This window comes from Pseudopodoces humilis, chromosome 1 (assembly GCF_049639895.1).
Source record: "Pseudopodoces humilis isolate 2021_Gansu_Grassland_sample_001 chromosome 1, ASM4963989v1, whole genome shotgun sequence".
NCBI classification, from domain to species: Eukaryota; Metazoa; Chordata; class Aves; order Passeriformes; family Paridae; genus Pseudopodoces; species Pseudopodoces humilis.
In genome coordinates this window covers 74,498,611-74,513,316 of record NC_142200.1, presented here as the reverse complement: position 1 = coordinate 74,513,316, position 14,706 = coordinate 74,498,611, and the positions used below count along the sequence as shown (strand labels likewise).

The 14,706-nt window shown below is 39.0% G+C and overlaps 1 protein-coding gene across 4 annotated transcripts in view; it reads right to left on the bottom strand.

Moving 5' to 3' along the window:
- TRIO (trio Rho guanine nucleotide exchange factor) overlaps positions 1-14,706 on the bottom strand; it is a 244,543-nt gene that overhangs the window by 22,654 nt on the left and 207,183 nt on the right. For all 4 annotated transcript variants that reach the window (XM_014261572.2, XM_005533046.3, XM_014261576.2 and 1 more), the window contains 7 exons: positions 12,310-12,602; positions 10,529-10,699; positions 5,422-5,517; positions 3,247-3,395; positions 2,486-2,552; positions 970-1,073; positions 301-370 (listed from right to left, as the gene is read on the bottom strand). In XM_014261572.2, the coding sequence (XP_014117047.1) occupies positions 301-370; positions 970-1,073; positions 2,486-2,552; positions 3,247-3,395; positions 5,422-5,517; positions 10,529-10,699; positions 12,310-12,602 (950 nt within the window). The remainder of the gene's footprint in view (positions 1-300; positions 371-969; positions 1,074-2,485; positions 2,553-3,246; positions 3,396-5,421; positions 5,518-10,528; positions 10,700-12,309; positions 12,603-14,706) is intronic.

Below are 14,706 nucleotides of genomic sequence, written 5' to 3'. Positions count from 1 at the left end.
ATTGCATGGATACCTGGGATTAGAAGGCAGGTATCATATGAAATGATGATTCCCTTGCACTGAAGTGTAACTGAACAGAGAAATGGGGCTCACATTCATGTTCCCTCTCCACAGGAAGGTACTGGGGACAAAGACTAGAGCATTTACTTCTTCTATTTATAAGATCTTAAAAGCAATCTCTCCACCTCTTACAGGCGAAGAACATTGTACAGCACTCTGTTACCTGTGTTGTACTTTAATATACAAACATGTTGGTCAGTAGCAGCAATAGAGCTTGCCAACAAAGACATTTGCACTTACATGTTTAACAAACAGGGATCCCAGCTTTTCTGGATCTTCAAGGCACTTCTCCAACTCTCCTAAAAAGAAGCTAAACATAAACACAATAAACAGTTCTTTTTATTCTGACAGCACACATTAGAGCAACAGGTAATTGCAAGGCAAATTGTTCTTACTGCAAGGCAAGATACTTTGTGTCTCCTATCAGCAGCTTTAGATGTTAATGATGTCCAAAATGACAACGTTAACAGTGTAACACTTCAATATATTTTTTTAAAAGGATATGCTGAATCCATGCCAAGATGAAGAAAAACCCTGGCATTCACTAGCAAAATTACTAGATTTCACATATATTGATTGAAAATTTTCCCCTTCCTAGTTTAAATGTTTCAGATGCTAACCACCCCTAAGAAATTCTTTAGACTGTATTGTTAGAGAGAAAGCAATGTACAAAGTTCTATCAATGTTAGAGATCCTCAGCTGAAGTACTTGCTATATATATATATATATATATACACACACGCATTCTTCTTTAAAGCAAATCTTCACACCATCTTTTGTAGGCTGAAGTTACATTTTCTACAAGTCAAAGCACAAAACCACAAAACCAACTGCATTTACCTTGTGTCTGAATATCAGAGGAAATAATTCCTAAAGTCAGTCTAATATTTTTTTAAGTACAATACGTACTCTCTGTGCCAGTCATAAATCTGGTGAATGTTTCCAAATACAATCTTGTCTTTGCCTTTCATATCATCAGGTACACCATCTTCCTTCATAAGTGCCATATAACCCTGCAACAGTCCAAGTGAATTCACTGTGAATATTCTTACTTAAGAAAAAGCAAGTTGTCTTTTAAGCCCCCTTGTCCCTGAAGTGGTCCAATGGCAACAACTTGCTTGGGACACAAAGCCAAACCTGAAAACTGTTCTATAACACAGCATAACATAAAGCACAGACACAAAGTATCAGAGATTGAGGTGAGGCTGTCTACACAACAGCACTAGAAAAATTAATTCACTCTGTCTAATTCAGCTTGTGTGCATGGGCTCAAAGCATGATGGAAACTTCCTCAGCCCCACTCCTTACTGCCTGGAGCTGCAAGGCCTGGCCAAGTGGGGCTGAGAAAATGTCAGAGCCACTGAAGTGGCTTCTGTGCTGCTCTGCTCTGTGTCTCTTACTTCATTCACAGTAACACCACACCAAGGTGCACAGAGGAGGAAACTGCCCATGGGACTGTGCAGTATGAGCAAACCAAACACAAAAAAGATAGAAAACAATTCTGTTAGCAAGCATTCTCGCTGCAATAAAGCTCCTCTGACATTTTCCCATAATCCCATCTTATTTTTGGTTTCTACACAGCTGTCTCACTAAGCAATTCTACCATATAGTTAGACTGGGAGTGTTTTTATATTTTCTAATATTTATGCAACTCTACTCCTTTTTTCCAGCCAATAGTTCTATTCCTAAATAGCCAGATCTGCTTTTGGTTTTCCAAGTATATATTTTGATGTCCAGCATTTTCACCAGAAATTATGTTGTTATTTACAAAAATACATCTATTCACAGACTCCTAATGCACACTTTAAATATCGTAAAAACACTATCATAATGCTGATCTTTCTTTCCCCCCCACCTTCAAAATAGAGTTTAAGAATTAAACTTTATTAGGCTAAAATTCACTGTCATGCTCATCCCTTTCTACTTTTCTAAATGCATTTTGTTGGTAGCTGAAGACTGAGGGGAGATATGTGATGTTATCTCATTTTACAGCAGGGAAAGCTAGGAAGTCTAAGAGAAGCCTAGTGGTAGGAGAGGAAGGAGGACTTTCAAATCTTGGGTAGCTGCTCTGTATGCTGAGGTACAATGCTTTCTTTTTTATGGTATTTTTTTTAATTGAGATGTGCTAAATAAACCCACTATCTACTAGGATAACATTAGGCCAGAGGTAGCGATTTAAAAAAAAAGGCAAAAGAACTACTCTCTTCAAAAAAACAATAAGGTGAACACAGTAACAGGAAAAAAGGAATGAAACCTGATTTTGTATTTTAATACATTAAAACCTACAGGAGGGAAAACTCAGCATGTAAACTTCCACATTTTTAGTCTCTTCCTTTGTTTGAAAAACAAAAGTGAGGTTCAAGCTGCATAGCTGGTTAGTAACACATTTTAAAATAAGAGATCAAGAGAATTAAAACCATCATACCTCAACTACATAGCCCAGATCTCGCACATAATCTCGCTCTGTTTCCACTAATTCCTGTAAGACATAGCTACAGTGGAAGGAAACAGGTGAACAAATATTAAAGAATGAAACAGATTTTTCAAGATGATTAATGGCATACATACAACTTTTTCAACATATGCAGTCACATATCTTTGACAGACAGAACTGAAATGGAAGAATTAATGTACATTGGTTCTTAGAAAGATACTGCTTTGACGTTAAAACTGGACAAGACTTGCTTCTGTTTATCTAAAGTCAGATGTTTTCTTAAATGTGACATTAAAATGAAACATTTAACTATTGTTTAAAATAAAATGCTATTATGTCTCTGGTCTGGAGACTCTTAGCTATACAGATGGTTATTTCTATACACAAGTTTAAAAAATCTGAAACCAGGCATGTTTTTATTCTACCATAGTAACAGCTTACTACCACGTAGAGAAATTAAACATGGGTTGGAATACAAAGAGGGGAATGACCATTTTTTTAAAGCTTAATAGACTTTTGGACATTTAAAGATCAGCATCTTCCCAAATAAATGAGAGTGACATGCAAACACAGGTATGACTAGAATTAAAAATCACAGATTGAATGTCACAGAGAAATGTGACCACATCCTTGACATTTAATACAAGTCCTCCCACTTTCAAACTAACAGCTTCTGCTGCCAGTTCAAATTAAGCATTTTTATAAATGAATGAATGAATGAATGAATGAATAAATAAATAAATAGGTCTTACTGTCGTCTTTTTAAGGAGCTGGATTTCCTTTCCTCCATCTCATCTATGGGTGATGAGGAGGATAGAAGGGAGTTATCTGAAGGGTTGAAGGATGGACTGCTGCTGTCACCTTGATCTACCAACAAGGAACTTGGACGGTCCTCCAGAGCCTGAGGAGGTATTCAAGACAGTCAGCAACAATGATTTATTTCTCCTTTATTCAGAAGACACGTTGCAAGCCACTTTATATAGCAATCTATGGGAGATCAATTACTTTAATGTATCTTGGCAAAGCAAGTCATAAGCCTCCAGGAAATCAGGCAACAACATGGCTTTCCATGATAACTGAGCCTTTGAAGCACATTTAAGAAGCACATTTGAGATGACAGTCTTCTCTCCACAGGAAAATAAAGGAGTTGAACTGCTTTGAGCAGCAATGGATAAAAGTCAGAGTCTCCTTCTCATGATGCAAGTACTTCTATGGTGGGAGCGACACAAATGTGTCCTCATTGCTGGGGATTAAATTATATTTGTCATATTCAACTTCTGGCATATACAAGTTACTTTCAACAATAAATAGGACATCTTTAAAGGAGATTTTTATGATGTCACATTTTTAACTCAAGAGAAGTGGTGTTCTCTGTCAGACGTTTTGCCTATCTTAATAACTAGCCAAAATAGTGTCTCAGTTAAGAAAATAATGACTTCTACACTGCCAATGTTGTTTTTCAGCCTGTTCAGATCCTAGAAAGAGTCCCTGTATCCTCACCCACATACACTGTCTTCTTTACATGGACTCCACAGGCTTCTGTTTGTATAAAAGTTGAAGAAGCAACAGGATATAATCTAAGAAATAATCATTGTATTTCTTTAATTCAAGCCCATAATCTTGGATCAAGCTACAGATATATATCACATTTTCCTTGCATGTGATACAGCCTTATTGCAAGACACATCTACTTCCACTGGGGTGAGGTTCAGCTATAATCTTTTTTCTTTCCCTGCAAAAAGTAAAAACCAATAATGGTATGACTTGCCCAAAACCCAGGGGAAGCTCAAGCTATGAAATGAGAACATCTCCCATATGCATGGATCATTAAGTTATATTCACTGCTAGGCAGCCTGAAAGACGTGTGGACTACCAAACTTTCTGTTTACAAAAGACTGTTGAATTTTCCCATAGATTACTTTGTATTCACCCTTCTGGTATAAGAGAAGTAGAAAGAAAAGTTAATACCCAAGAGAGAATAGTAATTATTTTGTGCAATAATGTAATTTTCTCTGAATGAGAGAACCATAAAATTTCTAGCTCTGAAAGTCAAAGCTGCTTCAATTTAGAATGAACCTGGGAAATATCAGCCTCTGATAACATGGGGCTGCCATGCTGCAATTCTTTGTAGTTTTCACAAAGGTACTTCCTATTGAGCCTAAGAGAGGCTATGCTGCAAAAGCTGTAAAAAGCTCTTGAGACCATATAGTCCAATCTCAAACAGGGTCAGCTGGAGAAGTTTTTCCCAGACTGGGTCAAACTGGATTTTGATTACAAAGGGCCTTCCTGGAATTATGCACATAATGTGAATCTTCAGAAACATGAAAACTTTAAAATATGTCAGTGACGATCTTCAGAAACATGGAAAATTTAAAACACAGAAACCTTAAAAAAGCTGACACAGATTCCTCCTACTTAATTTGTTAACAAGGATGAAGGCACTAACATGCAAAATGATCCCTTTAGTCTTTTACTTATTTCTTCATTATCGTTGCCTAAAGAGCAACTAGATAACAAAAATGTTTCTGCTGTTAGAGTTTCCTGCTTTACTGCTGAGCCCTGTAAGATTCGCAATAAACTTAATTTCAGGGATTCTTCTCACAAAGGTCTACTAGTCCAAGACCCTGGGTCTTTGCATTCATCCTACGAACAGGACATTTTCTTTCTACTAACAGGACATACTTAGTAAATTTTCTACCATCATGTCTCTCTCTCTCTCTTATTTATTGCTTTTTCCTCCTTTACATAGCCATCTACCTATTCAATAAATGCTTTTACAAAAGAGTGTGCACAAAATTATTCTGTTCATCAACCCAGAAAGTGACTTTTGAAATAAGACAGCGAATTTTGCAGGTTTTCTTTGAATAGCAGGCTGGGACTTGAAGACACAACTTCTTTAGTCACATGCACCTTCTGGTCAGTCTCACCATTTTACTTTTGACGAGCTCTTCAATTGCACTGACGAGTTCTGCAGCACTGGGTGTCTCAGAGCTGGTGGGCCGCACCAACAATCGAGAAGATGTCTGTGCAATGACACAAAGGAAGGAGAATCACAGAGTTAGCCCGGTACTTGCTCAAGGATCAAGAGATTCCTTCACTTCTATGTCAGACAAAGATACCCAATGGGCACTGTCAGTGTCATGTAACACTAAGATCATCCCTTCCAACTTGAGCAGCTGGAGTTGGAAGTTTCAAGTAAACCCCATAGAAGTTAAATGCTGGGATAAAAATTCCTGCTCCTACATGCAATAGTAGTCGAGGAAATACAATTGCTGATAATTCCTGGCAAATACCTATGAAGACTGCCTGAGTTGACCCAATGGACAGCAGTTTGTTAACCTATTTTATTGCTGCTTAAACAAAGCAACAACTGCAGAACACTAAGAGAAATCAAGAAGACTTGAAATAAAGGAGGAAGCATTATTATGTTACGAAAAAATACACCAATAACTCAGGGGCATTTACTTTTCTAAAAGAGCTGGAGTATATTGCCCAGATTCAGATGGGAAATTGAGCTCACCATTCCTTGTGCCATCCATTTTTCCCAATGGTATGTGTAGAGCACAGAAGATCTCTGGCCTCATAAGCTATAAAATGCCAGTTTATAGATACAACTGAAGGTAAAAGGTGTTCACAGTAAAGGATTCTGGGAGAAGGCCATTAAATTCAGCCTCAGTAATTTGCAAACAGAGTTGTTTGCATATTACATTTATCATTTAGAAACTGGAAAGTGGAAACAGGGTGTAACACGAACTGTATTTCATATTACGAACAGCACAGTGAACATCATGCAGGACAGGGCAAGCTGTCCTGCAAACATTTCCAACAAACCGGACAAACAAACAGCACAAATAATGACTCAACACAGAAGGTTCTGCTCAAATCAAGCATGGGTGTAACAAGACTCCCCATAAGTAAACACATAAAAAAACCAAAACACAAAAAAAACCCAAACAAAAAAATTATAAAACAAAACTAAAAAACAACAACAACAGAAAAAAAAAACCCCAAAAAACCAAAGCAGACTTTAGGTAGCTTTCCTTGTATTTGCCTTTTTTGGAAAGGAAAACGGGCTGGGTAAGCAAAGGAAATACAGATAACTTTAAACGGAAAGATATGGGAACTGAGCCAAAGCAGAGACAGAACACAAGTCAACATAATGCTGCATCAGAGTTTACAAAAAGAGAAAACAAAAAGTGAAAATAATTAGTTTCATATTAACACAACTGGTCTTGAAACTTTTAATACTGCTTATCCAAAAATTAAATGCAAACAACTTGTAAACTGCCACCAAATGCAAATCCATGATGTGTGCAATGATTCTGCTGAATGAAAGAAGGCATATAGTGTGCAGATGAGCTCTTAGGGGAGAAAACGGTTGTGTCATTCAGTGCTATTAGACAAATCAGCATGGCCTAGCACATGATGTTTGCATGCACACCAAAAACTGTGCAATCCCACAAGCTGGCCTGTCTTTTAGGCAATTTACATGCTCCTGACATCTGACTGTTGACCAGGTTTTCCACAGCCGTGCCTGTGTGTGAGTTTTCACTTTGGATGCAGAGCTCAGCTTTGTCTTTAAAAACACTGCTAAGTGTTGAAATCAGGTTCTGGTTCTGGTCTCTTTTATTACTCTGTTGGGGTATGTGAGGTAAAGCTTCAGAACTGTGATTTCCAGTGCTTGTGGTTATATTACATATTATCTGAAAAAGAAGGAGCTGCACAGATAAAACTCCTTGCTGATTTTCCTGATGATGTACTCTGGGAGCAGAATACATCATTTGTCATTTGTCCAGAAAAGAAAGAAAAGCTGGAGGGAGCAACTGAGCTCACACAGGTATGAGAGGCTGCTAGGGGCCCACAGCAGGCTAAGAGGGGAAGGAGAAACCCAGCAAACAGCGTGTTTCCAGCACTGAGCAGGAGCTCTGGAGAGGAAGAAATGCTTCAGGGAGGCATAGACAAATGCCAAGTCTCTGAGGTCACAGAAAGGAGGAGACATTCCTTGGGATGTGGAGTAGCTGAGCAGCCCAAGAAACCACCCAGCATGGCAGGAATGTGAAGAAGGACTCCGCCCAGAAGACAGACAACTGGGAACTTGTTTGCAAGCCTTTTATTAATCAGTAACTCTATCAATAGAGCCAACTACCTTCTCCTGGGTAAAATTTTGCTCTGGCCTCTCACTTCTGTGTTCCAATAAAGCATTTACTTTAGATGCTGGAAGTTGGTGGTGTGTGGACTTCAGGGGGGCACACACAACCTCCCAGGATGCCCCATGAGGGGACCTTTTGCCTCCCACCATGAAAGACAAATATTGCATAGTAATGACACATTGCAGAGGAATCATTATTTACATGCTTTGAAAATTATGGTATAATGCTAACTTTACTAAGTTTTAACTTCTCCGAACTCTTCTCTAAAGGTAGTTTCAGCTACTTTAAAAACTGTCCCAACATGTTTTTACTGAAGTGGGTGCCTAGTAAATTTTTAAGAAGTTGTGCTGATTTTGGCTGGGGTATAGTTAATTTTCTTCACAGTGGCTGGTACGGGGCAGCATTTTTGATTTGTGCTAAAAAATGTGTTGATAATGTAGGGATGATTTTGTTATTGCTGAGCAGGGCTTACACAGAGCCATGGCCTTTTCCCTTTTTATGTACTGCCCTGCTGGTGAGGAATGCTTGGGAGGCTGGGAGGTGACACAGCCAGAATAGGTGACCCAAACTGACTAAAGGGATATTCCAGACCATGTGGAGGGAAGGAGGAGGAAGGGGAGGACATTTGGAGTGATCGCATTTTTCTTCCCAAGTCACCATTACACCTGATGGGGTCCTGCTCTCCTGGAGATAGCCGAACACCTGTCCATCCATAGGAAGCAGTGAATTAACTCCTTGTTTTGCTTTGCTTGCGTGAATGGTTTTTGCTTAATCTCAATCCATATGTTTTCTATCTTTTACTTGACCCATTCTCTCCCTGATCACACTGGCAGGGGAGTAAGCAAGCAGCTGGGTGATACTTGGTGGCTGCTGGGTTTAAACCACAACAGCAGTGAAAATAAAACTTGTTGAAGATGGAAAACTACTTAAAGAGTCTTTCTTTACTGTGGTACATGTCTAACTTTGCACCAGAAATACAAAAGTAAGCTTACAAACATATCCCTTCATGTAAGTGTTCTTGCTATGTAAAGGGGTCTATAACAAAATTAATTTTTCTGTGGAGAAGTTCTTATAATATTTGTATATTAATTGTTTTCTTTCACTAAAGGAACATGCAAATATGGCAGCTCATGTGCAAGAGCTTAAATATATTTTCACCAATATTATTTTCATCTTATTTCTAAATCTGAAATTGAGATTATTCTAGTGAGAAAACATCAGCTCTGAAGGCTGGCTTAGTTTTGCTTCTTTTGTTTCAGGAATATTTTCCAATATATTAACTCTTCAACTCATATGTTACACTTTGTCAATTCAGCAAATGTGTAGGAATTGAATACACACAGTGTAAGAACCACCCATTTTGATCCTACAAATGATAGCTTCAGGGATGAGTGAGATTCCTACTGAAAGGCAGTGTTTTTAGAAGAAAAAAAAATAAGAAAAAATAAATAAGATCTACTAAAGTTATGAATAACATCTGCACCATTGAGAACAGAGAGCAAGCAATCACAAAATTCACTAGCAATATTCAGTGCTGTAGATTACAAAGGTTAAAAATTTTAAGGAGCAAAATGGCAAGAAAACAATAATGTGCATATTTGCTGTACAAGTCCAGATCACTTCCATTTTTTTAAACCCCTCTATTTCCAGACCTGATACTTGTCCATTAAATGTCTGATCCAGGTTCAAAACTGAAATAAACTCTCTTAATGTATGAATATCATAACATTAAAGAAAAACAGATCATTCACAAGTAAGATTTTCTTCATGCAGTTACTACCTACATCTGAAGTTTTATTACCGGTTCAAAATTTTTACCTTCAATTTTAATGCATTTTTTTTAGTGAAAAACAGATGGATTATGTGCTGGTTTTGGCTGGGACAGAGTTAAATTTCACAGTAGCTGGTATGGGGCCATGTTTTGGATTTGTGCTGGAAGCAGTGTTGGTAACTCAGGGGTGTTTCAGCTATTGCTGAGCACAGCTCACACAGCACCAAGGTCTTTTTTGTTTCTCACTCCACCCCACTGGTGACAAGAATGGGAGGGGGGGCACACAGAGTTGAGAGGAGACACAGTCAGAAAGCTGACTCCAACTGACCACAGGGATATTCCAGTCCATATTGTATTATCCTCAGCACATAAAGCTGGGGGAAGAAAAAGGAAAGAGGGGACATTTGGAACAATGGCTTTTACCTTCCCAAGTCACCGCTACCCATGACAGAACCCTGCTCTCCTCGGGATGGCTGAGCACCTGCCTATCTATGGGAAGTGGAGAATTAACTCCTTGCTTTGCCTTGTTTGTGTGCATGGCTTTTGATTTTCCTATTAATCTGTCTTTGTTTCAACCCAAGAGTTTTTTCACTCTTTCCCTTCTGATTCTCACAGGGACAATGGAACAGTGACTGTGTGGGGCTTAGCTGCTGGATGGGGTTAAACCATGACAATTATTACTCTTATTTGGTAATTCCTTTCTCTTAGGCATCCCCCTCTTCCTCCCCCCGTCCCCTGCACCAACAAAAAAAAAGCCCAAACAAAAATCAAGAATAACGGAAGGTATGATTATAAAACAATTGGACTCTAATAACTAAATATGGCATCAGGCAAAGTGACGTAAATTATCCTGTGGGCACAGAAAGCAGCACATTTCCACATTTAAAGTACTAGCAGAAAAAATTTCTACATTTGTGCGCTTAAAATGGAGAAGGATTTAATTCATGTTCTTTTCATAGAACACCCTTTTAAAGTTGCCTATAGGGCAAAAGTCATTACTTCTGTCTACCATGAAGCTGTATTATGTACATTTTCAAGACCTTTGGAAGCAGAAGAAAGATTTGTGCAGAGGTTATCGCATCATGTGAAGCCTCCCCCATGTCCTGGTCCTACCTTGTCATCTTGTGAGTCAGGCTGCAGGAGACTGTGTTGCTGAATTGCCATGGGAGGAGGAAGCGGCACAGCATCTGCTCCCTCTTCACCTTCCTCCTCTCCGCAGCTCTGCATGCCTGAAGAGGATGACTTGGAAAGTGTGCCACTGCTCAGCCCCTCGTTCCGACCCCTCTGTAAATAACATCAAGATGTTCAAGCTCTGTTATCTCAACAGCATGAAACTTGTTATCACATGCTCGTTTTAAGTCTATTCTGTAGTTTCAGCCCTCTCCCAACAAGTCAAGATGCTCCTACAAACACTCCTTAAAGGAGGGGGAAAATGCAGATGCCAAAGACACTTTTCAATGTGTGGTAAAAGCAAAAGAATTCAAATATTAAGAAAAAGACATTCAGATGAAATTTACCACAGGGAAGTGTTATCAAAGCCATGCTTGCTTTCCAAGTTCAGTTCTGTAAAGAGAAATCTGTATCTCTCTGAAATATATATCTTGCTCTGTATCATAGCAAGACTTCTAGAGTACATAAAAAACCCCTATTAAAATATGAAGGATTTCATCAATGATCCTTTCTGTCCCCCACGAAGAGTCTGATTTCAAGTACCCAAAGTTTTATGTACTGATCTCACACGATAATTTATCTACCTTTACAGAAAGACAGCATAGATGGTTATTGTTTTTTCCTGACTTCAAGGCACTGGCCTTAAATTTTTCCCTTGACTCACAGAACTGCAGAATAACAGATACTGCCAAAACGATGTAACAACTGCAGCACAAAGGGTCTCTTTCTACAGCCTGACATTCAAAGTCAGAGGTCAGTATTCATTCCTAACCAACATCTCTCAATTCATCATGCTGCCAAGTCTTCAGTCTTTCCTTTCCCTACACATACTGTGGAACTTCAGTAGTGTTCCAGGTAGAAAAATATGTTGGGAGGAAGATAAAAAACAAAAAGCAGCAATAAATAAAAACTTGGGCAACTGAGACCACTTTTCTGTATGGTAAGTACCAAAATCAACAGTCAGAGTCAATCTAATAAAAGGGAGTAACATGCACCCAGCTGTGCTCTTGGAAGCAGTAACATGACATTTATTTCAGCCTGAACTATAGGTTACAGAGAATTTGGCTCTTCTCTGCACCTAACTGGAAACCAGCTTTGTTCATACATGAATTCCAGACTTTGAAGGAGAGGCACATGTATGTGGGAAGAAGGGAAGCCCTCAGTAGATGTCCTTGGTGGTAAAATTTGGAACAGTTCGCAATTTCCTTCTCTCCAATGAAAATTATGCGATTATTATTATTTGACTAGTGGTAACTAGCCTGCATTGAAGAGCCAGTAATTTTCCTGTGCTCTGACTCTTATGCAAGGTGCAATTAGAGCTTTAAGCAGTTAAGCAGCTCTCCCTACACTCCCTGATCCATCAACAAGAAAAGCAAGGGAAGTACAAAATTACCTGATTATTCCCAGATCTTGAAGCACCTTTACTCACAAAGCCACCTTCCTAATTAGCATAAGGCAGTAAAGCCAAAGGACAACTTTTTATTCTCCTGTTTCTCTTTTTAAATCACAGGCACTTCACAGAGCTTCACTAACGCTCTCAGAGGGCACAAAACTGTGCCTGGCACAGAACTCACACAGAGTACAGCATTGAAGGATGAGCACAGGGCATGTAACACTTTGCTCCATTGCTGGATAGTCAGTAGACGAGACAACCTTCACCTGAAAACATTTAGTTCCTTGAAAAACATACACAAAAGTCTTGGGAAACTGCCTTGAGCACTTACCTCTTCAACAGTTTCATCTTGTGGGGTCGCTGCACTGTCATCGGAGTCCTTCTGAGAGCCTGCATCAGCACTTTTACGGACCTCTCTGCTTTTCTTATGCTTGTGGGCCAGTTTTTTGACATGCCCATCTGCCTTCCCACTGCTAAGGCGCCTCACAGGACTGGTGAGCCATTTCCTCAAGGTGTTGCCAGGGCGCTTGGGGCCCGGGGAGCTTTGAGCACCGATCATGTGGGGCTGAAGCGATGTCACGGAAGCGGGAGGACTAGCATCGTTGCTGGAGACCGAAAGAGAGTCTGGAAAAAAGAACAAGGCAATCACTTTAAAGCTAAAGCACTGTCAAGTGAGATACAAATGGATGTATGTAATAATGGATATGGTACTTAATTTATGGACCAATCAATGAGATTTTTTTGATGTAACCTGGCCTTTAATGATACTGCAACTATCAGTGTTCATGCTGCACATGGCTGTCCACGCATAAGCACCACTGATGTGTTTAGAACAGGCAAGCTTCATTAAGTCCTTCCTGCCTCAAATATAATTCCTACTTCCCACTGCTGATGCTTATTTGATAGTGAATTATACTTTCTATATGTCATGTAACTCATGTAACTTTATGGAAGGATATGCGTGTTTTATCTTTCAATGTTTACTGCTTTGAGCAAAGACATGAAGGGTAACAATAATTGCCTTAGTGAGATAAGAAAATCATTTTTCAAACACCAAATTTAATTACAAATGCTCCAATTACTTTTGTTATTTATATATTTCTCCTACCCTTGGGACAGAGGGAAGAAGAAACCAGAAGACAGTTAAATGTCTGTCTTCTGCTTAAATTTTCTGTGAGTGTTGGTTTTGCTTTGTTTGTTTCTTAAAAAGGCACAAGCAGTGTTTAAAAGCCCACTTGCTGGAATCTCAGGATCAGCAGTAGTTCTCAGCATGACATACTTGAAGTTCTGTAATGAAACAAAGGATACACTTTTCTCAAGACATAGTTTAATGTGCATGAGGTCAAAAACACTTTCCCGCTAAGGTTCCTGTCACTTGACCAGGACTATATGCTTATAATGAACACCCACTGGTTAGCTATTGTGAGACCAGATTTCTTTCTTTCCCATGCAGCAGAATGCTGTTTCCCCCCAGCATTTTTCCTAAAAATTATCTTTTCTTTTTCCTCTTTTTTTTTTTTTTTTGGGTAGGGGAGGAGGGGGCGTTGAAAGGAGGTGTGTGTGAAGTGGGGACCTGGAAACATTCTTGTAACACTACTCTTCTAAATCTTGTCCACCACTAGTGTGGACTATCCTAGGTTGTTAAATATGGGGTTTTTTTTCCCCCTGTGTATGCACTTTTGCAGACAGATAGTTTACATAAGGATGACATAAATAATGTTTTGTTGAATGTTTCTCCTGCTGGGAGTTATTTGTAGTGCTTGTACTCCTTCTTAAAGCTTGACACAGATGTTCAGATCACTTCTTCTGGCAGGTTTGCCCTAAGAGGTGTATTGCCAATCTGACCAGAGATAGTTTGAACTTTGTGGAATAATATTCTGCACTGCTACATAATATTGCTACATTGATGTAGCAAAACATTTCATCAGAAACATCCAAATCCTTGGATCCACATGCAAATATGTGAGGTTGTTCCATTTCCACAGAGCGCTTAAATGTAAATGATGGTTTTGAATGGAGATGGGGAAAGAGACATAAAATGTGGATATAAAAAGTTAGGACTTTTTACTTTTCCTTCATGTTCAAGCTGTTTCACAAAGGGCACCCTTTCTTTGGAATCCAAAATGTGATCTATCATGCTGTTTATGAAAATGTTTCTCTGTTCTCATAAAACCCATGGCACCATTAAGGTACATCAGCTCTGATGCCAAGAACATTTGTAACTTACACACTATGAACACATACATAATAATTGCTGTTAACCACCACTTTCATCATGTTTCCACAAAGCTGAAGATAAACAAATTTTAAAAATCATACTTTCAGTCTAACAAGCTAGCTGCTAATGCTTTATATCAAGTCACATCTTGAATGGCAGAATTATTTTCCAGCAACAGCTGTAGCTGTTGTGAGCATAGGTAAGGAGGGTTCACATGGTGTCATTAACATGGCTTCAAGGTTTTAAGTAAGGGTATTAGCAAAAAAGCAAATGCAAAGCAACACTAGCTGTCTTTGTCTCTAAATCATGGGAGAGCAGTGCTAAGAACTGCTACATTACTTTCTTGCTGAAGTGGAAAGCATAAGGAAGAAATTAATTATCTATAACAATGGTTTTCAAGTTGCAAACTGAGTATCCCTCAAGGCACCAGAATTACTGCTTAGGGGTTCTCAGCACATATGCAAGAAAAGCAAGCCTACTAGCCACCAGCATCCACATCATGACAGATTT